Source organism: Narcine bancroftii, chromosome 5, assembly GCF_036971445.1.
Source record: "Narcine bancroftii isolate sNarBan1 chromosome 5, sNarBan1.hap1, whole genome shotgun sequence".
Lineage (NCBI taxonomy): Eukaryota > Metazoa > Chordata > Chondrichthyes > Torpediniformes > Narcinidae > Narcine > Narcine bancroftii.
In genome coordinates, this window is record NC_091473.1 from 4,828,891 (window position 1) to 4,851,139 (window position 22,249).

General features: G+C 41.8%; 2 protein-coding genes and 1 long non-coding RNA gene across 4 annotated transcripts in view; 1 reads left to right on the forward strand and 2 right to left on the reverse strand.

The window, feature by feature from the left end:
* wdr82 (WD repeat domain 82) overlaps positions 1-1,327 on the reverse strand; it is a 42,791-nt gene extending 41,464 nt beyond the window's left edge. The window contains exon 1 of one of the 2 annotated variants that reach the window (XM_069936597.1): positions 1,188-1,327. The gene's annotated coding sequence lies outside the window, so the exon portion shown is untranslated. The other variant, XM_069936594.1, reaches the window with a different exon arrangement.
* Positions 1,328-4,713: 3,386 nt separating this feature from the next.
* LOC138763050 (uncharacterized) lies at positions 4,714-18,525 on the reverse strand. The gene is made up of 3 exons (XR_011357298.1): positions 18,023-18,525; positions 8,027-8,105; positions 4,714-5,402 (listed from the first exon to the last, which is right to left on the reverse strand). It is a non-coding gene; the product is annotated as an uncharacterized lncRNA (long non-coding RNA).
* Positions 5,025-17,198, forward strand: glyctk (glycerate kinase). Its single transcript, XM_069936592.1, is given in 5 exon segments — positions 5,025-5,046; positions 5,049-5,412; positions 7,392-7,543; positions 13,092-13,267; positions 16,243-17,198. Coding segments are annotated over 5 exon segments (1,614 nt in total). The 3' UTR covers positions 17,143-17,198.
* Positions 18,526-22,249: the final 3,724 nt, after the last annotated feature.

The window sequence follows — 22,249 nt, forward strand, 5'->3', positions numbered from 1 at the left end:
GGAAGAGGTTCCTGCCATGGGGCCGGGGTGGGGGGGGTGGGGGGAAGAGGTTCCTGCCATGGGGCCGGGGTGGGGGGGGGGGGGAGAGGTTCCTGCCATGGGGCCGGGGTGGGGGGGGGGGGAAGAGGTTCCTGCCATGGGGCCGGGGTGGGGGGGGTGGGGGGAAGAGGTTCCTGCCACGGGGCCGGGGTGGGGGTGGGGGGGGGAAGAGGTTCCTGCCACGGGGCCGGGGTGGGGGTGGGGGGGGGGAAGAGGTTCCTGCCACGGGGCCGGGGTGGGGGTGGGGGGTGGGAAGAGGTTCCTGCCACGGGGCCGGGGTGGGGGGGGGGAAGAGGTTCCTGCCACGGGGCCGGGGTGGGGGGGGGGAAGAGGTTCCTGCCACGGGGCCGGGGTGGGGGTGGGGGGTGGGAAGAGGTTCCTGCCATGGGGCCGGGGTGGGGGGGGTGGGGGGAAGAGGTTCCTGCCATGGGGCCGGGGTGGGGGGGGGGGGAGAGGTTCCTGCCATGGGGCCGGGGTGGGGGGGGGGGGAAGAGGTTCCTGCCATGGGGCCGGGGTGGGGGGGGTGGGGGGAAGAGGTTCCTGCCACGGGGCCGGGGTGGGGGTGGGGGGGGGAAGAGGTTCCTGCCACGGGGCCGGGGTGGGGGTGGGGGGGGGGAAGAGGTTCCTGCCACGGGGCCGGGGTGGGGGTGGGGGGGGGAAGAGGTTCCTGCCACGGGGCCGGGGTGGGGGTGGGGGGGGGAAGAGGTTCCTGCCACGGGGCCGGGGTGGGGGTGGGGGGGGGGAAGAGGTTCCTGCCACGGGGCCGGGGTGGGGGTGGGGGGTGGGAAGAGGTTCCTGCCACGGGGCCGGGGTGGGGGGGGGGAAGAGGTTCCTGCCACGGGGCCGGGGTGGGGGGGGGGAAGAGGTTCCTGCCACGGGGCCGGGGTGGGGGGGGGGGAAAGAGGTTCCTGCCACGGGGCCGGGGTGTGTGTGGGGGGGGGGGGAAGGGAAGGGGGGAGGGAGGTTGCCACAATCAAAGGGAGGGGTCACGGGGTGGGGGGAAGATTGACAGTTGGGGTGGTGCAGGGAGACTAGCTTGTGGGACGGTCACATACCGCATCATCGCAGGGGCAGCATCCCCCTGAAGTCGTTGGGTTGGCGCTCCTGGGTCCCAGGAGGGCTATCCAAGTGTGGCAATTTAGAAGTACCTGGAGGTAGTCAGGGAACCCAGTTGAACTTATCTAGGTGTCGTCCACCTGCGGCTTGAAAACAAGAAGTTACTCCTGGCATCACAGGGAAACACCGGCTCAAGTGTTTGCCATGATCGGGAGGGAGAGAGGGGTCGCTGCCGCGGGGGGGTGGGAGAGGGGGGAAGGGCAGAGTGGTCGGCTGCCGCGGGGCGGGGGCTACTGACAGCTGGGGGGGAGGGGGTGGAGAGACTGACCAATAGTTTGCGTGACACATCACTTACCGCGTCATCGTGGGGACGGGATCCCCCTTAAATCGCCGGGTTGGTGATTTAATGGGGAGATTCCCCTGCAGTTTAAAAGGTGGTGGAAGCACCTTCGCCCCAATAATTGCACCTGGTAGCAGGAGGGCTACCCAGGTGCTGCAGTTTAAGAGCCTACTGTTATCATCAACTCTCAAGACTTGCACCACAAAGTTTGGGGGAAAACTGCTACCCCTCCACCATCAGACTCCTCAACAACAAACTCAATCAAGGGCTTTTGCACTTTATTGATTTTTTAAAAATTCTGTTTTGCACAGTCAGTTTGTTTACATTTGTTATCTGTTTACAGTTCTTTATTTGTTTACATGTATACAGTTTTTTTGCCTGCCAATAAGTGGTAATTATTTTCCGGCCACCTGTAGGAAAAATAATCTAAGTTGTATCATGTGATGTCATGTATGTACTCTGACAATAAATCTTGAATCTGAATTTGAAATCTGATATTTTACTCATTCTATTCTGCCAGTACTTTCTTTTAAGAAATAGAAGCAGACTATCAGGGCTGTCCAACCTTCTCCACCCCTCCAATGTTATTTACACAGTCTTCATCTGCATTTTCACCCCACCCTTCCAGATGCAACAACGTCAGGATTCCTCACCTTCCACCCCACCACCCTTTAAATCCAACATATCCTCAGTAACTGAACTGTCATTGCCATTTAACGATGACTAGAAGGAGGGGATTCATTGGCGATGTTTGAGTTCACAGTTCTAATTGTACCTTGTAGTCAATGAACTACTTTGTGATTTTTTTTTAAATGTAAAATTCTGATGGTGGCCAATGTTCTATCAATCATTAACAGTTGGTTTTGGGGTTAACCTCAGTTGTTGATCCAAGCTCTGTTACTTTGTAACTCATGTCCATTTTAATCTTCTGCGACCTTGTATCATTGTTAAGTAGTGAATTAAATAATTGGAAGCATGTTTAATTTTTTTGTCATTATCAGCCATTTTAACTATGGTCTTTTGAAAACCATCTCAAACCTTGTTTCCTTGGCTTCCTCTCTCTGAATGTAAACTCCAATATCTTTTACCATTACAAATTATTTCCACTCTTCCAACTGTGGCTCATTGAGTCTCCCTAAATTTACTTGTTCCTTAGTTACTGTGGAGTCTTCAGATGTCCCTCAATGTTGCTTACTTGGTATCAGTTTTATATTATATATTTGTAGTGTTAAGACAAACAGTTGTCAAGGTTGAATGAGTGAAGAAAAATGGATAAGAAGATCAAAGGCATGAGAGAAAAATTTTCATTTTCCTTTTCATCACTCCTCCAACATTAGGTAATTATGGCCTGGTATTGACCCTTCACTGAGCCCATAAATCTACAATGATCATGGATGATAATCTAAAGCAAGCAGGTAGTTAAATTGCATATCAGCCAAAGTCAAATTAAATGGTAGACCAAACGTGAAGGGCTGAATAGACTGCTCACAAAGGAAATACAGGAATATGCAATCTTGGTCTTAGTTTGAACTGGAGTGGAAGCAAGTCATGGATTTCCTAAGCAAACAAAACTCTATTTATTAAACATTAATTCTGATTAAATGTTTGTGACCAGAACTGCAATTTCAATGAGAACTTTGTACATTAAGTAAGAATGTTATCATTAATTAGAAAATGCTGGAAGCATTTAGTGAGTCAGGCAGCATCCATGGAAAGAGAGAAAGAGTCAATATTTCAGGCAAAGGACCTTTGGTCTTTGACCCGAACAATTAACTGCTTCTCCTGCTATTGCTTGATTTCTCAGCATTTCCTGTTTTAAACTGAGATTTCAGTATCTTCTGATTTTTTTAAAAATTAGTTTAAATCATTCAAATTGCTTAGAATAGGGGTGGGGCAGTATGGGCATTCTCAGCCTCCCCCCCTCGCAAGCTAGCCCTGGAATTGTTAAACAGATGAATATTTGGGTAAATGTACAAAGGTTTATGATCATCTCTTATTATCAAGCACACATTCAAGCCCTCCTAGTGCAAATAAAAGCTCTCAGGACTGGAAGAAGAACAAATGCTTTTATTAGTTTATAACTATGGGTTGGTTTTCACTGTAGTCTTTGAAAGGGTTCTGGGTTTAGGTGGGAAACCAGGGTTATATGTGAGCAGATGGGGGCGGAGCTAGCCATCAGTTCAACACACTACCAGTGAATCCCAGTTCACTGCATTCACCCCTTCCTGTAGAATTTAAGGTCTGTGAATGAAGACAGAGAACAAGGGTTCAGAAAAAAAGTTGAAAAAATAGTTATTTACAGATTTAAGCAGTCTGGAGATCCTGGTGGAGCACATTAGCAACGGGGGGCCTTGGAATCCTGGTCCCCTTGCGAGGAAGGAGAGGTGGGCTGGGCCTCTGGCTCAACGGTGGAGGGGGAAGCACTTTCCTCCTGAACTGGATCCTCTGATCAGCAAACTCCCAAGACCTGGGCCTCAACACCTCACTATGTAATTGGATCCTGGGTTTCCTCACCTCCAGACCACAATCTGTGAGGATTGGTTATCCATCAGTACCAGTGTGCCACAGGGCTTCATTCACTATACGGCTCAGAACAATAACAACACCATCTACAAATTTGATAAGACGGTAGAGGGTTGTTTAAAAAAGAGTATTGAGTCAGCATACAGGTGGGAGATTGAAAACTTGGCTGACAACAACCTCACACTCAATGTCACCAAAACCAAGGAGCTGATTGTTGACTTCAGGAAGGGGAAAACCAGAGGTGCACAATCCAGTGACCATTGGGGGAAATCAGAGTTGGAAAAGGTGAACAAATTTAGATTCCTGGGAGTTGCTATCTCACCACGCCAACGTTATCGTGAAAGAAAGCACGCTGGCGCCTCTACTTCCTCAGGAATTGCAGAAATTTGGTATGACATCGAAAACCTTGGCAAACTCTTACAGATGTTTCATTGTAAGTGCGCTGTCTGGCTGCATCACGGCCTGGTATGGGGGGCACCGATACCTCTGAGTGAAAAGCCCTGCAAAATGTAGTGGACACAGCCCAGTACATCCCAGGCAAAGCTCTCCACACCGTCGAAAAAAAAAAATACAAGGAATGCTGCCATTGGAGAGCAGCAGCAATCATCAAGGATCCACACCACTCAGCTCACGCTCTGTTCTCGCTGCTGCCATCAGCAAAGGGGTACCACAAGACTTGGAACACCAGTGAGAAACAGTTGCTATCCCCCACCATCAGACAACTAAACAACAAACTCAGAAACTTATTGAATGAATCTTATTTTGCATATTATTTATTATTGAATTTTTTTCTGTATCACAGTCAGTTTGTTTACATTTCTTTTTTTGTTTATTTATCTTCTTGAGTACAGTTTTTTGCACTACCAATAAGTAGAAATTCTATCTGGTCCATAGGAAAGAATCTCAAGGTTGTATCTGATGTCATTTATGTACTGTGACAATGAATCTTAACTTTCAACTGTGGAACCAGTCTGTATTTAATATTGAACTGAATTGATACTAATCCACATTCATTCTCTGGCAGGATAAAATTATTCCAAGGAATCAATGAATCTCAGTCATAAGGATGGTCTATTCATTCAGAAGATACTATGGCTTTGTTCCAATCATTCATTCATTTCTAAGAAATGGCAACTGAAGAGACACTTAATAAGTACCCCTGTAACCAGCAGAAAAATGTCTCTTAAACAGAAGGCTCTGGAGATCTTTCAGACTGCAATCAATACTGTTTTACCTGAAAACATAATCAGAAATAATATTCGCATAGAAGGGGAGAGGCTTTTGATACAAAATCAATCTTTTCCAATCCATAAGAATGTCCACCTTGCTGGATTTGGGAAGGCTGTGATGGGAATGGCAGCAGCTGCGGAACAGATACTAGGAGACCACTTGGTCCAAGGAGTGATCAGTGTTCCCACCGGAATTCAGAATGTTCTTCGACTGGCTGGAAAAGAGTAAGAAATTATCTTATGGATTCTTCTTTTGTGCTAATACATATCTAATACAAGTTCCATTTATCCTTCCCCGGTTAATGCAATCAAAAATGTCACACTGGAGAAAGCATGAATATTGATCATTGCATTTACCTGGTTGGTACAATTGAGATCAGTGAAATGGATCCATTGTCAGACTGGATTTCCCAGATTTAACTACTTTTTGATGATTCAGCTAGTCTCAGATGGAATGAGAAAAGGAGACTCACCATATTTACAGAGATAATTCAGTCATTCTCTCCACTGATGCTTGCAATTGTAACAAGTTAAGGGAAAAGTTGTCAGCGTTCATCATCTGCATTTGTGGATTTTTAAAAATTATATGGCTGGATTGGAGGGTGAAGAGTCTTGTCAGAACGATGTCACCACTTATCAGCTCCTACAAATCTTGCATTATATCTGATTTTTATAGAAATCCCTGAGAGGTAAATCTCCACAATGTCACAGTTATCAAGTTAGGCATATGTGCATTGTTTCATAGGAAAACCAATTGGTTCTGTATTTAATTCCAATGTGTCAGACCAAAATGGATCAAATTCTACCACTTGTCATTGTCCTCTCTGATATGCAATTCAAGAGTAAAAGTGTTGCAAATTTATCATCGAACTTTAAAATTAACATCAATGCTAAATTTGTATTGTATAAATGGGATTTTAAAATTCTGAAAAGAAGATTTAGACCTTAATTCTTCCAGGCAATTAGTGCAAAGGGGTATCTAGTTTAGATGCATTGGAGCAGTCTTAAAGAAAAACACAAAATCATGAGGTAAGAATGAGAAGCTGGGGGAGGGGGGGAGGGGGGGTAAGACTCAGGAAGTCAGTAAGCATCCACGGAAAGAAATGGTCAGTCAACATTTTGGGTCTGAACTCTATTTTGAGAATAGAGCCCCAGCCTGAAACGTAGACTGACCGTGGATGTTTCCTCAACCACCGAGTCACCGAGCATTGTTGGTTCTGAAAGCTGGTTTGTAATTCTGAGGCAAGTTGGCTTTCTGCTTTGTATTCAATGAGCCAATATGATTTTGAATTTTCTTCCTGAAAAGATGGTGAAAGTAAAGTTAATCAAAACTTTCAAATGAATATTGGACGCGTACCTAAATGTATAGGGGCAAACAATGACCAACTAATTGGAGGAAGAAGCTGATTGGAGTAAGAGGTCAGGTGACCTGAGGAGCAGCAGCACTTAAAATTTAAAAAGGGGTGAGGCAGCAGCTAGAAGCTGATTGGAAGAAGATGAGTATCACTATAAAAGTGAGGGACTGTGTGGTGGGAGATCAACTGGGATTGCTTCTCCTATTCAGTGTTGAAAAGGCTGTGCTTGGGGCACAATTTGCATAAAATAGAACCAAGACAATTTGTGGAAGGATCAGAGGGGGATTGCCTCAAGCTCTACTGCAAGAAAGGACAGTAGACGCAGAAACCTTTGTCACAGTCTGGATTTGAAATTCCGTTTCTACAGAGCTATGGGCTAAGAGCAGAGAAATTTGACTCGCCCACTGGTTTTTGACAAACATGTTTACAGTGGACCAAATAGCTTCCTCCTGTGGTGTAAATGTCTATGTTTCCACATCAGATTAGGTTGCGCTTAGTTATAACAACGATGCCTCCAGGGTTAATTTGCATAAAATGTGGGTGCTAAGGTAAACAAAGTCATAGAGGGCAAGAAGAAGTCCAAGTGCCCTGGGCAGGTGCTTTATTCATTAGACAAGTGAAGTAATGGGAAAAAAATTGCAAATGTATATAAATATCATGTGCTTGGTCACACATTTCCTGGCAAGTGCACCAATGGGAAAGCTTAGAGGAAATGTGGGCAAATGGGATCAAATAGAGTAGACAACATCAGCATGGACAGGTTGGGCCAAAGAGCCTGCCTCTGAGCTGAAAAATTCTGACTCTTCACAGATTCTCTTTTTAACTGCTTAATTGCTGAAAATCCCACAGGAACATGCTTTTAAGATCTCAGACAAAAATAAAGGTAATGGAAGGAGCCCAACATAATCTCCCTGATGAGAACGCTTTAAAAGCAGCAAACAGTATCCGTAACCTAGCAGAAGAGCTTACTGAAGATGACTTGTTACTTGTGCTGATTTCAGGTAAAGAATTCTATTTGACTCATCCTTGCATGTATCAGTACCAACCATGGCTGTAAAGCACCCTCCTTCAATCTAGGTTCCAGATTCCAGTCCCATTCAAAAGTATCAGCCAACACTGCAGTGAAGTACAGAAGGAGTGCTGTCCTGTTGGAGGTGGTGGTTTTAAAACTAGATACTACATCGACTGTTTCTAGAGATTCACGTGAATGTTAAGAAGGAAAAGTCAAAGGTTTCCTCTGATATCTTGTACAAAATGTATCCCTCTATCACATTACTAATCGTTTGCTGTACACAAATTGGCTGGACAGAAATAAGTGTACAGTGTTGTAAAAGTGAGTACATTTGTATGGTACTTCATTTGCGATTTCTAAAATAGATTTGAAAGGTACCATACATACATACATACATACAATGTATTGTGTTTATATGTGTGTGGGTGTATACATAATATATGTATGTATGTGTATATATGTATCTGCATACCAAACTGCATGAGGTTTTCATGCTCTGCTGGCACCAAGGAAAGCTGCCTCAGGACCTTCGTGATGCCATCATCATCACCCTGTACAAAAACAAAGGCGAGAAATCAGACTGCTCAAATTACAGGGGAATCACGCTGCTCTCCATTGCAGGCAAAATCTTCGCTAGGATTCTCCTTAATAGACTAATATCTAGTGTTGCCGAAAATGTCCTCCCAGAATCACAGTGTGGCTTTCGTGCAAACAGAGGAACTACTGACATGGTCTTTGCCCTCAGACAGCTCCAAGAAAAGTGCAGAAAACAAAACAAAGGACTCTACATCACCTTTGTTGACCTCACCAAAGCCTTTAACACCGTGAGCAGGAAAGGGCTTTGGCAAATACTAGAGCACTCGGATGCCCCCTCAAGTTCCTCAACATGGTTATCCAACTGCACGAAAACCAACAAGGTCGGGTCAGATACAGCAATGAGCTCTCCGAACCCTTCTCCATTGACAACGCCGTGAAGCAAGGCTGCATCCTCGCACCAACCCTCTTTAATATCTTCTTCAGCATGATGCTGAAACAAGCCAATAAAGACCTCAACAATGAAGATGCTGTTTACATCCGGTACCGCACGGATGGCAGTCTCTTCAATCTGAGGAGCCTGCAAGTTCACACCAAGACACAAGAGCAACTTGTCCATGAACTACTCTTTGCAGACGATGCCGCTTTAGTTGCCCATTCAGAGCCAGCTCTCCAGCGCATGACATCCTGTTTTGCGGAAACTGCCAAAATGTTTGGCCTGGAAGTCAGCCTGAAGAAAACTGAGGTCCTCCATCAGCCACCGTGACCACCAGCACCCCCCACATCTCCATCGTGCACACTGAACTCAAAACGGTCAACCAGTTTACCTATCTCGGCTGCACCATTTCATCGGATGCAAGGATCGACAAAGAGATAGACAACAGACTCGCCAAGGCAAATAGCGCCTTTGGAAGACTACACAAAAGAGTCTGGAAAAACAACCACCTGAAGAAACACACAAAGATCAGCGTGTACAGAGCTGTTGTCATACCCACACTCCTGTTCGGCTCTGAATCATGGGTCCTCTACCGGCATCACCTACGGCTCCTAGAACGCTTCCATCAGCGCTGTCTCCACTCCATCCTCAACATTCATTGGAATGACTTCATCACCAACATCGAATTACTCGAGCTGGCAGAGTCCGCAAGCATCGAATCCATGCTGCTGAAGACCCAACTGCGCTGGGTGGGTCACGTCTGCAGAATGGAGGACCATCGCCTTCCCAAGATCGTGTTCTATGGCGAGCTCTCCACTGGCCACTGAGACAGAGGTGCACCAAAGAAGAGGTATAAGGACTGCTTAAAAACATCTCTTGGTGCCTGCCACATTGACCACTGCCAGTGGGCTTTTATCGCCTCCAATCATGCATCTTGGTGCCTCACAGTTTGGCGGGCAGCAACCTCCTTTGAAGAAGACCGCAGAGCCCACCTCACTGACAAAAGACAAAGGAGGAAAAACCCAACACCCAACCAACCAATTTCCCTTGCAACCGTGCCTGCCTGTCTCGCATCGGACTTGTCAGTCACCAACGAGCCTACAGCAGACGTGGACATACGTCATAAATCTTCGTCTGAGAAGCCAAGCCAAAAAAAAAGAAAATATATGTATGTGTATATGTATGTATGTGTGTGTGTGTGTGTGTGTGTGTATATATATATATACACATACACATATATACACACACATATATATATATACACATACACACATATATATATATACACATACACATATATATATATACACACATACACATATATATATATACACACACACACATATATATACATACATATATATATACACATACACATATATATATACACACACATATATATATATATACACATACACATATATATATATATACACACATATATATATATATATATACACACACATATATATTTACACACACATATGCACACACACACACACACACACACACACACACACACACACACACACACACACACACGTGTGTGTGCAACCGTGTCTGCCTGTCCCGCATCGGACTTGTCAGCCACAAACGAGCCTGCAGCTGACGTGGACATTACCCTTCCATAAATCTTCGTCCACGAAGCCAAGCCAAAGAAGAAATATAAGATTTTATTTCTGACTATCATATCCCTGATGCCTCCACCTTAACAAAGATCAGTAAAGGAGTGCTTGCTGCCGTGATGTTGTATGGGCTTTATCACATCCATTGAAATACAGGAAGAAGCTCATAGCAAATCAAATTCATTGTGCAGTATTGGTATAGAATCAAACCTCTGCTAAGTTAATTGATTTATCAACAAAACTATTTTAGAAGTTGGATTTTTTCCACCCATTCATAATGGGTCGTTATGATATGAAAGAGTGATAGAAGCAGATTTCATGATCACTTTAAAAGTTTGGTAAATATATTTTGGACTTTGAAACATGAAGCAGGACTAATTGCTGATACGAGTCTGATAGATTTGATGGTCTTCTGTGTTGTTCCATTCTATAACACAAAAGACAAAAACGAACCAGTGTTTCTAAGATTACTTTTTTTTTTAATTTAGATTTGCTGTACTGTAACTGGCCCTTCTGGCCCACAAACCCATTCCCCATATACTCCAATTAACCTACACTCTGAACTAATTCCATCCAGTTCACTATTTTCATTGCTATAAAAGCAGAGCAGTAGTCATGGCCCTCAATGCATGTTCAACTCTCTGTCTATACCTCCCATTGTCTTGGGAAAGCTGCTAGCATATGAAAAAGCTGGTCTCAGCCTGGTGGTCATACTCTTCTTTCCCCTTTTTGTCGGGCAGATGATCCATGTGCTTGAGAACATTATCCTCCAGATTCAAAAACTATTTCTTTCCCACTATTAACAGATTCTTGAATGGATCTCATACTGACAAAACAAGATGCTTTGCACTTTTTTAAACTATTTGACTATTCTAACATTTCTCCCTGCATTGTTGTATTATTTTTAAAAATTAATTGCATTGCCTGCTGTAGGAGTTGAATTGTCTGGATAGCACACAAAAAAAATAAGCTTTCTAACTCATTTCAATGACAATAAAATAAATTCAATATCAGTGCAGCTCTTGGGTCTCTGCAAGTCCCTTCTGTCCCAAAGTAGGTGCTAATGGAAACACTCCCTCCTGTATCATTTCTCCAGCCACATACTAGTGCTGGAAGATAATCCAGACACTACCAGTTAGTAGGCTGCTCTTCTACCTCATTGGTTCCACTTTCCAGTGTACACAGAAAGTCCTCCATCAGTTCAGCAATATCCTTTATCCTGACAGCAGGGGTCGCCATCATAGCTTATTTAACATGAAATGCACTTAACATGTAATTGCAGAAACCCATGTTAATTACAAATGAAATGCAATCAACCTGAAATGTTAACTCTGTTGCTCTTTTGACGGATGCTGCCCGACCAGGTGAATGTTTCTAAAATTTTCAAGTTTTCATTCCTATTTTTGAATTGTTTACTGTCACGTGTACCATGATACATTGAAAAATGTTGTTTCGCTTGCTGTAGGAGTTGAATTGTCTGGATAGCACACAAAAAAAAAGCTTTCTAACTCATTTCAGTACACATGACAATAAAATAAATGTTAGAATAGACAAATAGTGCAAGTAGTTTAAAAAAGTGCAAAATAAAATAAAACAAAAGTGCCGAGTTTTACATTACAGAGAAAAGGTTTTGTTAAAATCATCATAATTTCAATGATATCCAATCAATAGTCTGATAACAGTAGGGAAGAAACTGTCCTTGAATCTGAATCCGATTTCCAAAAATTGCTGTTTTTCATTCACTTATGCTATCAAATCCCTTAACAACTGCATCATTGCATTTTCAAGGGAATCCAAAATTCCCGCAATGGTATTGACCTACACTAAATCTTTTTTTTTAACTGGAGATGTCAAAAATATGTAATAAAAGCATAATTCTAGAAAGACATAGGAGGTCAGGTAGCATCTGTGAAAAGAGACGCAGAGTGAACATTTAGAGTTGAAGACCCTTCATCGGAACTTTGATGTACCTTCAATCCACTTAATTCACGGTCTTAAATAGACATTTAGTATTTGAGATGAGAAATTTGTTTTAAAACAAAATGTAGACTAAAGCACTTTCTTATCTCAAGTTCTGTGGAAGCTCAGTGTATTGAAGATTCAAGGGGATAGATTTTTGTACAAATAGAAGAGATGTAAAGAGAAGGTGTAAAAGTGGACTTGAGGTAGAATGACAGTATAGCCCATTTCTGCTCCTATGTTCTTAAGTATGTTAATAATGTTAGCTGCCTCCAGTTGGAGACACTTTCTACATGTGGCTTACCAGGCAAACAAATGTTCTGGACTTTACCACAAAGCACACAATGGAGCATTGTATTTACTGGCTCTCAATATGCTATAATTTTTTTTAACAAATCAAAACACAAGCAATGAACTATAAGTTAATGCAACCCACCTTTATTTATCCTAAAAATATTTGAAATTTTGCAGGTTTCTCCAGTGCTCGTTCTGATTCCTGCTAATGCTTATCCCTCACCAGTTGTGGAAGAGTTTTTGGGTACTGTAGTTAGCATTCTTCAGAAGGAAAATGCATTTGGATTATATTTTGTTGCAATTCAGCATACCTTTCATACTATGCAATTTTGAAAAACTGCAGTACTGTATAAGAAAATCAGAAAAAGGGTATATAGTCCTCCAAACTACTCAATCCAGAATCACAAATGATCAGTCTCTCAGAACTTTCTTCCAAATTAATTTGCTGACCATCAGTCACTTTTTTTTCTTGTATTTTCTCTAGAGGAAAAAAATGAAGCAGTATTGTTCAATATCCTTGTAAGTATAGTTGCAGCTCTACACATTTTAATCCTTTTAAGTGATCATAACTTCTTTCTCTGCAAGTTTACAAGCCCACTAGTTAGCTTAAAGTAAGTTTTATGCAGAGGCAATATGTTTGAGACTATAAATATTGTTGTCCCATAACTTTTTAAAATTTGTTTCTTTAGGAGGGGGATCTGCTTTATTGCCAGCTCCTATCCCCCCTGTCACTTTGGAGGAGAAACTGTATCTGACAAAACAACTTGCCTCCAAAGGCGCAACTATTCAGGAACTCAACACCGTTCGCAAGTCTCTCTCTCTGTTGAAGGGTGGCGGTTTGGCCAGAGCTGCCTATCCTGCACAGGTTAATCTTTTTCCTGTATTTCAGATTGCACATGTATTGATTACAAAAGCTTTGAATAAGTTATGACTAGTACTCCTGACTTACAACATGCAAAGGTTCCATTATTGTCATGTAATATTATATTTAGAATGTTACACACAGGAAATTCTTTAACCTTGTCTTCCGTAAGGCCTCAATGTCCTGCACAAAACAACAGAGGCCAAGGAAAATTACCTATGTACAATTTGGGGAAACACTCTTCACTTTTCTTGGGAATTCAAAACAGAGCTCCAGACTGCAAAATTCTGTTCAATTCAGGGCAGGCTATTTGCCTAGCTCAAGTGCAAAACTTAAAGTATTGATTAGATTCTAACCATTCTAAAGTAATGTGGTCCTCATAATCACAATTCCCAGCAAGGTACCCCTCTATTTTTGGAAATTTCTTTACTTAGGAAGCAGTTATTATCTGTGAATCACAGCATTTTAAAATAATATGTTGCAAAACTCTGTCCACCAACCATTTAACCAGAATCCTGACTTTCATTTGGATATGCAATGCTTTACACATGTACCCATGAAGAGAAGAGCAAGGAGATTCACCTGCCCCATATGGAATTAATTGTTGCAGTCTCTAGCCCTGTGTTTGAATTCCTGATAGAAGTAGAGAGGTTTTCCTGAAATTGCCTCTACCCCTCGTCCCATTGTTTCCAGTAAACCATGTAGACTTTTTCATTTAAAAACTATTTCCCATGTTCTCTGCATTCTTGTCATAAAGAACCTCCCCCTTAACTTATAGAACCAGTGCTCATAATTAGGAGCTCCCAGGATCGTATTCAGTACTGGAATTCATATCTTTCACCTCAACAGACCAAAAACATTACAAAGGCTTAAGTCTTATTGTCCACATATAGTTTCTTAAAATCTAATTAAGCAGCAGAAGGACAGCTTCTTCCCTGTTACCGTCTGATTCCTGAATGATCAATAAACCAAATACACTGCCTTACTTTGATTTTACGTGCAATTTTTTATTAGGTATAAAAGAAAAGAAAGTTTGCACTGTGATGCAAAATAACAAATGTTGTGACTTGTTCATGACAATAAAATCTGATTCTAAATTATTCTGTTTTATGCAAATCTATTTCTCGGAGCATTAAAGTTATGAGAAGCAGAAACTCGACTTTTAATCTCTCCTGACATCTCCAAAAGATACCAAATCCACATCAGTTACAGATCTGTAATTGAATCAGTATAACTCAGCACAGTTTTGCACTTTGCAGTTTAGCTATTGGACAGAAATTCCAGTGTCGCTATTCCAGAGAATCAAGAGCAGACACACAGACCTGTTGGGTGCTTCATATTTTTGTTTCAGCTGGGCCCATTTGTGACTCTAACATGTCACTCTACAGACATCACCTCAAACCGGAATCAGTACCAGGATGATGAGGAATGCCTGATGCAATTCCACATCTTGTGTGCTCCCTGGCATGCATAAAATTAATTTAAGATAATGATTATCAGCAATTTCTCTCTAATTTCCGATTCATTGTCAGAGTGCATACATGACATCACATCCAATGCTGAGATACTTCTTCCTCCTGTAAACATCAACCATTATTACCTTCAGTCATTGTTAACTAGGAAATATGCATGAATGATGACCTTCATTTAATTTCTGCAATAAAAAACAATATTCAACAATAAAATGTCAAAAATAGTTCATAGATTTATCATGTATGTTTTATAAACTGTTTATAGATCAGAAAACCCCGTACCATTGAAAATTCATTTTCTTTCAAAATAACTGTACAACAGTTTAACTGTTGTAATTTATTGATGTGCTCACATTTAAAGTGGGCATTTCTGAATCTGCTGCTCTTAAATTTAATTTAAATGAATGCAATAAAACTCTCATTCAAAAAGGAGTGCGAAATAAGAACAGGAGAAAAGATCAAGAAAGGGACAAGGCCGTCTCCAACATCCCTCCACCACTCTCCGTGAATACAGTTCATGGCCCAAGTGTCCACCTTAATGATTAGGATGCAATGTGTAAATCTGCAGATAGGTAATTAAAGATTGGCTATTAAAGTTAACAGATTCCTTGCCAATCAAACAAACACACTTAACCTTAACTTCTGTGGGAAAAAGTATTCATTTTCTCATCCTGTCAGAAATTTTCATCACTCCCTTGCTACTGTGCATCATTTGGATTCCGCCATGTGTAATCAACTGAAGTAAACATTTTCATCAATAAGTAACATCTCAATGGTTGATCTAGTAGTTGTTCAAAGGGGCAGTGACATCTCGTGTCGAAACTAAGAAATGCAAATGTACATGCAGTGCAATTTATTGTTAGAGACGATGTTCCAACAGGCTATATTCCATTTTATTTTTTTAAATTCACCCTGGCCACTTAAAAATGGGCTGGAGAACTGTAGTTTGGTCACCTCTGGCCTAAAATATCCCTACTGCATAATCCTCCATTTTTCTCAGTTCTATACATCTATCTTAAAGTTTCTTAAGAAATCCTATTGTACCTGCCTCCACCACAGTTGCCAGCAGTGCATTCCAGGCACCTACCACACTGTGTAGAAGAACCTGCCTCTTACCACCATCCCTGTACTTACTCCCAAGCACCTTCAAACGATGCCCCCTCATGTTATTCATTTTGCATAAAAGCCTCTGGCCATTCACATGATCAATGCCTCTCATCATCTTGTACACCTCTATCAGGTCACCCCTCATCCTCCATTGCTCAAGGAGAAAAGACCAAGTTCATTCAACCTCTCCTCATAAGGCACACTCTCCAATCCAGGCTGCACCCCTCTCCATAGCATCTATGTCCTTCCTGTGTGCTGAATTGAGCAGAACTGAACACAATGTTCCAAGTAGGTCTAATTAAGGTTTGTATAGCTGCAATATTACCTCATGGCTCTTGAACTCGATGCCATGGTATAATCATATTTGACTGCAATAAAATTATCTTTTTTGATTGTCAGGTGGTGAGCCTTGTCCTATCTGATGTTATTGGTGATAGTTTGGAGTTCATTGCTAGTGGCCCAACCGTATCTGATATGCAAAGTTGGGAAAATAGTTGCAAGGTTTTATCAAAATACCACATATCATCCATGCCAAAATCTGTGAAAGAAGTTTTATCTCAGTCCAGAACAAGAATGGAACAAGAAGAACCCCAAGATTTTTCTCATGTTTTCAATTTTATTGTGGGATCAAATGCAATTGCCTTAGAAGAAGCAAAACGTAAATCTGAAAGCTTGGGTTACAACAATTCTATCTTGTCTACTGGAGTGAGTGGCGATGTCAGGACTGTGGCCAGACTGTACAGTCTTTTGATCAGATATGTATGCTCAGTTCGCAGTTCAAAATGTGTACAGGCAAGCAATCTGAAAGATGAGATGCTGCAGATCATTGGAAACTTGGAGCTTCCTGATTTCCGACTAGACAGCTGTGTGGAGTTCTTGGATACATTAAGCTGTGAGAAACCAGTATGCCTTTTAGCAGGAGGTGAAACAACAGTTCAGCTCCAGGGCAAAGGGAAAGGGGGTCGAAATCAGGAGCTGGCCTTGCATGTAGCCTTAGAACTGCACCAAGCAAAATCAAAGATTCCAGATGATCCCATAACAAAGCATGAAATTGTTTTTCTTAGTGGTGGAACTGATGGACAAGATGGACCTACTGAAGCTGCTGGGGCATTTGCTTACACTGAACTGGTTGAAAATTCTATCCATGAAGGACTTGATATAGAGGACTTCTTAAATCGCAATGATTCCTTTACTTTCTTTAGCAAGTTCAATAAAGGAGCAGATCTAATTGTGACAGGCCTGACAAGTACCAATGTCATGGATGTACAGGCAATTCTTATTCAACCAAAGGGAATTTAAGTATTAGATATATGTTAAACTGAGACAAATAAATAATTTTTTTTAAATTCTAATAACGTCAAATGAATTTCATGACTACAGAAATAATTTTCTGTACTGTTCATTGCATGGAATAATACTGATTTTAGAAAATCCTTTTGTTCCATTTCTCCCAACATCCCACCCACCTGCATCTCACCTCGGGTCTTCAGGAGTCATATTGGCAGAGGGTGGGTGCATGGATTTATGTAAAGTTGTATTGTGTTGGATACTAGCACCGTGTTAATGCAAATCAGTTCAAAATTAGTAGAAAATATGTGATGCTTTTGGTACTGTTGTATATTCTTCAAAAATATATTTCATAGAATCCTAGAAGTAAACAGTGAAGGACTTTTTAACCCATAGTATTGAAGGTCCAAAGAAACTGGTCTTGGCCTGTATCTGTGGAGGTTACAGGATGAGTGCTCATCCCAGGTATATTAAATATGTCGAGACTTCCTATCTGCACTACTCTTCACAGGTGGAGATTCAAAACTCCCAACTATTACCTGAAATGGCACTGCCATTAAAATATTTACACCTGTTCTGCACTAATTATGTTTGGGACTAAAGGGTTTTTGTTAGCACTAACACAGGAACACCAATAGAAAATTCACCAGACAATGGCAAATTCAAAATAATTGTTTTTATTAAACTATTAATAACGTAACATCTCTTACACTTGCACACAGTGGGAGTAAGTTTAGAGATAAGTATGTGAGATCATTCAAAGTTCCATTCTGAAAAGTCAATCTTTAAAAGTTCAGCATCATTTTAGTCTTGCTTGAAAGTATTAAATTCTCAGTTCAGAAATAATTATAAAGTGCTTTTAAACATTACATTTTCAGGCCTCTTTACTCACATTTATGTTTTCCACATAAAGAATCTGCCCTCTTCTCAAAGACAATGATTGTGGCTATTTTCTTCCACAATGAATTCACAAACCCAGACAAGGGTTAAACAAAGTGGCCAAACACTGATGCTGTGTTCCCCTTCTTCCAAGAGTAACACACAACAAGCAGCACCAATTCTGGTTACTGTAACTTAACCCTGTCTTTCAAAAGGTTTCAACCCCTGTACGTCGCAGGGTTTTGACTTCTGTGAACTCCAAGCTGAACTATTGCAAAACTGAACTCAAAATATCTGAATTCAGTAATAAATTTCTCCAAGTCATGTGACCATTACATCATCACTGAGGTGAGTCCCAATTCTTGGAAACCACATGACCATCAGTTCCATTTCTACCAAAATTCTGTTCTTTTTTTCAAAACCATCTCATGTCCATAACAACCTGACCTAATCTCTTGTTCAATTCAGTTCAGAAAGTGATTTTGATTGAAAACAGATGGTTTCCTCAGCAGTTCTTGAATAATTAAGACTCACTTGAAATCTTTTAGCCCTGTCTGTCCAAGATACTTTGACTCAAAGAATGAACACTCTTCTCAGAAAACATTGATTCTCTCGAAATGTGCTGTGACCTGTGTGACCCTGTACCAACCCACATCTAACTTACTAAGAATACAGATACAATATTTTAACTATAATTTACTAAGACATTTTTATATAAGAAATATAGTTTAACATTAAAGGTTAACACAAATCTCTTACATACCAAATGGAGATACAATTCTCAAGAGCTTAAAATTTTACAAATCCAACTGAGCACAATTCTTGGAACAGGATAAATATTTGTAGAAGTTCACAAGTTTACAGCCTGATCTGTATATACATTTATTAAAGAGGGATTTAGGTACAAAGATAAAGCATTTCACTTATTCCCCAAGAAGTCATAATTGCCAATTCTACAGGGTATTGAGAAGCTATTAAATGTGTATAAAGATTACTTTGCTAAAGGTTGGCACATACCATTAAAACCAACTGTGGTACTATCAGCTGACACAATTGCTGCTGCTAGCCCAGTTAATGGTGAACATTTTCAACAAATATACATATGGCAACCTCACTTTACCACAGATTTTGCTCTCATTTTACTCCAGACCAATTATTAAATAAGCTCACCCTGGATCTCATGCAATCAGACCACTGAGATCAGGCTACCATGCAGGACCTTGTCAAAACAACATCGATGTCCCTACCTTCATCAATCTTCTTGCTTACCACTTCAAAAATGTTAACTCCCCTCATTTCCATATCTAGTTATTTGTTGTCTGCCTCCTCCACTGCAAGAGTGCAGATAAGCATAGAGGAACAACACCTCATATTCTACCTGTACTTTACAACCCAACATGAACATTGAATTGCCAAATTCAGCCAACCTGCAGTCCCCTGGTTCTTTTCTCTCCTGAACCATCCATATCCTCCCGCACACCTTTCTTTCCAATCCCTCTTCCCAGATCCTTTCCCATCACCACCTAGCTCCTGCCCACAAGGAATGTCTGTAAGGGAATGGAGCCAATGAGCACAATTCAGACTGCTGGAGAGGCAGAGGTGGTCAACTTTTTAATTTAGACATACAGCACGGTAATAGGCCATTTTGGTCCACGGGGGTGTAGGTTAATTGGGCAGCTCGGACTTGTGGGCCAAAATGGCCTATTACTGTACTGTATGTCAATTAAAAGGTTGGCTATCCCTGTTAAGGGACATAATGGAGCTTGGTGCAACCAACACAAAGGCTTCATGTGGAAGGACCATTGTCCAGAGTTTTTTTTTTCGCTACTGAACACTGAGGGTCTAAATACTGTGGAGAAGCCTCTCAAACAGGAGGCTTCACACCAGGGGATTATGAGTGGCACAAAAATATGTGTTCACACTATGATGTAAAGAACTTGAATATATAGACCACACATGTCAAACTCTGGCCCGCGGGCCAAATTTGACCCACGATATAATTATATTTGGCCCGCAAGATCATATTAAATATATATTAGAGTTGGCCCGCTGGCCGCCGCGCCAGTATAGCGCATGCACACTGAAGGAGAAAATGAAGACGCCAGAGGCGTGGAGGGATCTCAGAGTCCCGAATCCCGGGGATCGGAGCGCCGCACTCAGCCCGCCCGGCTCCCGGACACACAGACGCGGCTGGAGTTGGGGACCATCCTCGCTGGGTCTGCGCTTCAGCGGCGATTCCGGACCGAACGTCTCGTTGGCAATGCCTTCCCCCTCGCTCCATGCGCGGCGGACCCTGCCTCCCACTCCTTTTGTTGGAGACGAGCCCGGCACCGTGAGATCGCAGTTTATTCCCTCTCCAACCATGGGAGGGGGGTGGGAGCAACGCGCTCTTCTCAGCCAATTTCTCCACCGCCCCGGACACCGGCGTTTCAAAGGGGGGTTCGGGTGCCTTCGTCAGGCGACCGACCTGTTGGTCCAAGACAAGGGGAGAGCGTACAAACTCCACACAGACAGCACCTGAACTCGGGTGAACGTGGAGCTGCGACCCCACATTCCACATCAGGACTGTGTGTAAGATTGGGAGCAGTGAGACGGAAGCTTATTTTGTTCCTGTGATTTAAGCCTTTCTTGGGGTGGGGGGGGGGGTCCTTCTCTGACCACTTGCCTAACAATTAACCTAATCAGATGTGGAGTTACCACAATACAACAGTTCTCAACCTTTTTCTTTCCACTCGCTTCCCTGTGCCATTGGTGCTCTGTGATTAGTAAGGGATTGCTTAAGGTGGTCTGTGGGTGGAAAGAAAAAGTTTGAAGACCACTGCTTTAATCATCCCTCATTGACTCGTCATGTGCACGGTTTCAGACGCTAAAGGAAATGGGCCAATGACAATGACAATGAAAGAGTTTATCCAAAACTATTATTAAACATTTATTTTAATAAGAAAAAGTTTAACCTTACATATGTTGAAAGAAGAGAAAACATGCAGATGTTGTTGAAAATTTTCAATAAATATTTAGTTCGGCCCTCGACTTAGTCCAAGTTTTTAATTTTGGCCCTCCGTGAATTTGAGTTTGATACCCCTGATATAGACAGTATCAAACCAAGAATGTTAACAATAAAAATAATCCTTCCCTCCATAGATACTGCCCCGCCCACTGAGCTCTTCTTTGCAAATTTGTTTTACCAATATCGGTCAAGTTTGTAATCCTGGAAATGTGACTTTCTATCAAAAGGAGAACCATTACAATATTCATAGCACAAAAAAAGTACATAAAGTTGCCCCCTTAAATTTAACCAGATTTCCTGTAGTTTTTAAGAACTGAAGGATAATCTCTCTTAAAAAGCAAATTCAACTTTAAAAATCGCATTTAAAAAAAATGAAATGTTTCATGGTCTCATTCCAAAATCTGAGGGGATGGATTTTTAATCAGAATTTTACAACACAGTAAGTCATGTCATCTATTGCAACTCTGTTGGTGTTTGAAAGATGCCTAATGTTGTTCCAGGAGTTGGAACTTAGTTTTACACTAGCTTCTAGTTTAACAGTGCCTCCAGTTTTCAAATCCCTCTCATCTCTGATATTATCTGTGCTTCACCAACCTTAACCTCCGAATCAGCTCCAAATTGAATTATTCCTGCTGTGATGACTGAAAGTACAACTGACCTGGACCAACCAGGTCAATGCAATAGTTAAGAAAATGAAGCAACACCTCTTCCTTAGAAGGCCAATTAAGTTGACAGGTGCCCCATCACCTTTAATAAAATTCTACAAATGCACCATCAAGAGTATCAGTTTAGCGTGGGAGCTACTCTGCCCAAAATCAGAAGAAACTGCATAAGGTGGGAAGTGTCTCTTAGAATATCACGAAATTCCTTCCCCTCCAACAATTCTACCTACATTTCCCATTGCCTTAATAAGGCATATCCCTTACCAGAAACATGCAAGTCTGCAGATGCCTGAGATTGTAGTAAACACAGGCCAAAATGCTGGAGGAACTCAACCTGTTTTGCAGCATCCATAGAAGACAAAGATATATTGCCGATGTTTCATACCTGAGCCCTTCTTCAAGGAATAAGCAAAATGAGAAAAAAGTAGAAAATCTCAGAATACAGCAGAGGGAAGAATCCAGACCAACAAAAAGTGTTAATTGGCTATAAGGGGAGAGGTGAGAATTCACTAAGTCCACGCAAAAGCAAGTCACAGAACTGGGGGAGGGTGACCAGAAAGAAGTGAGAGGG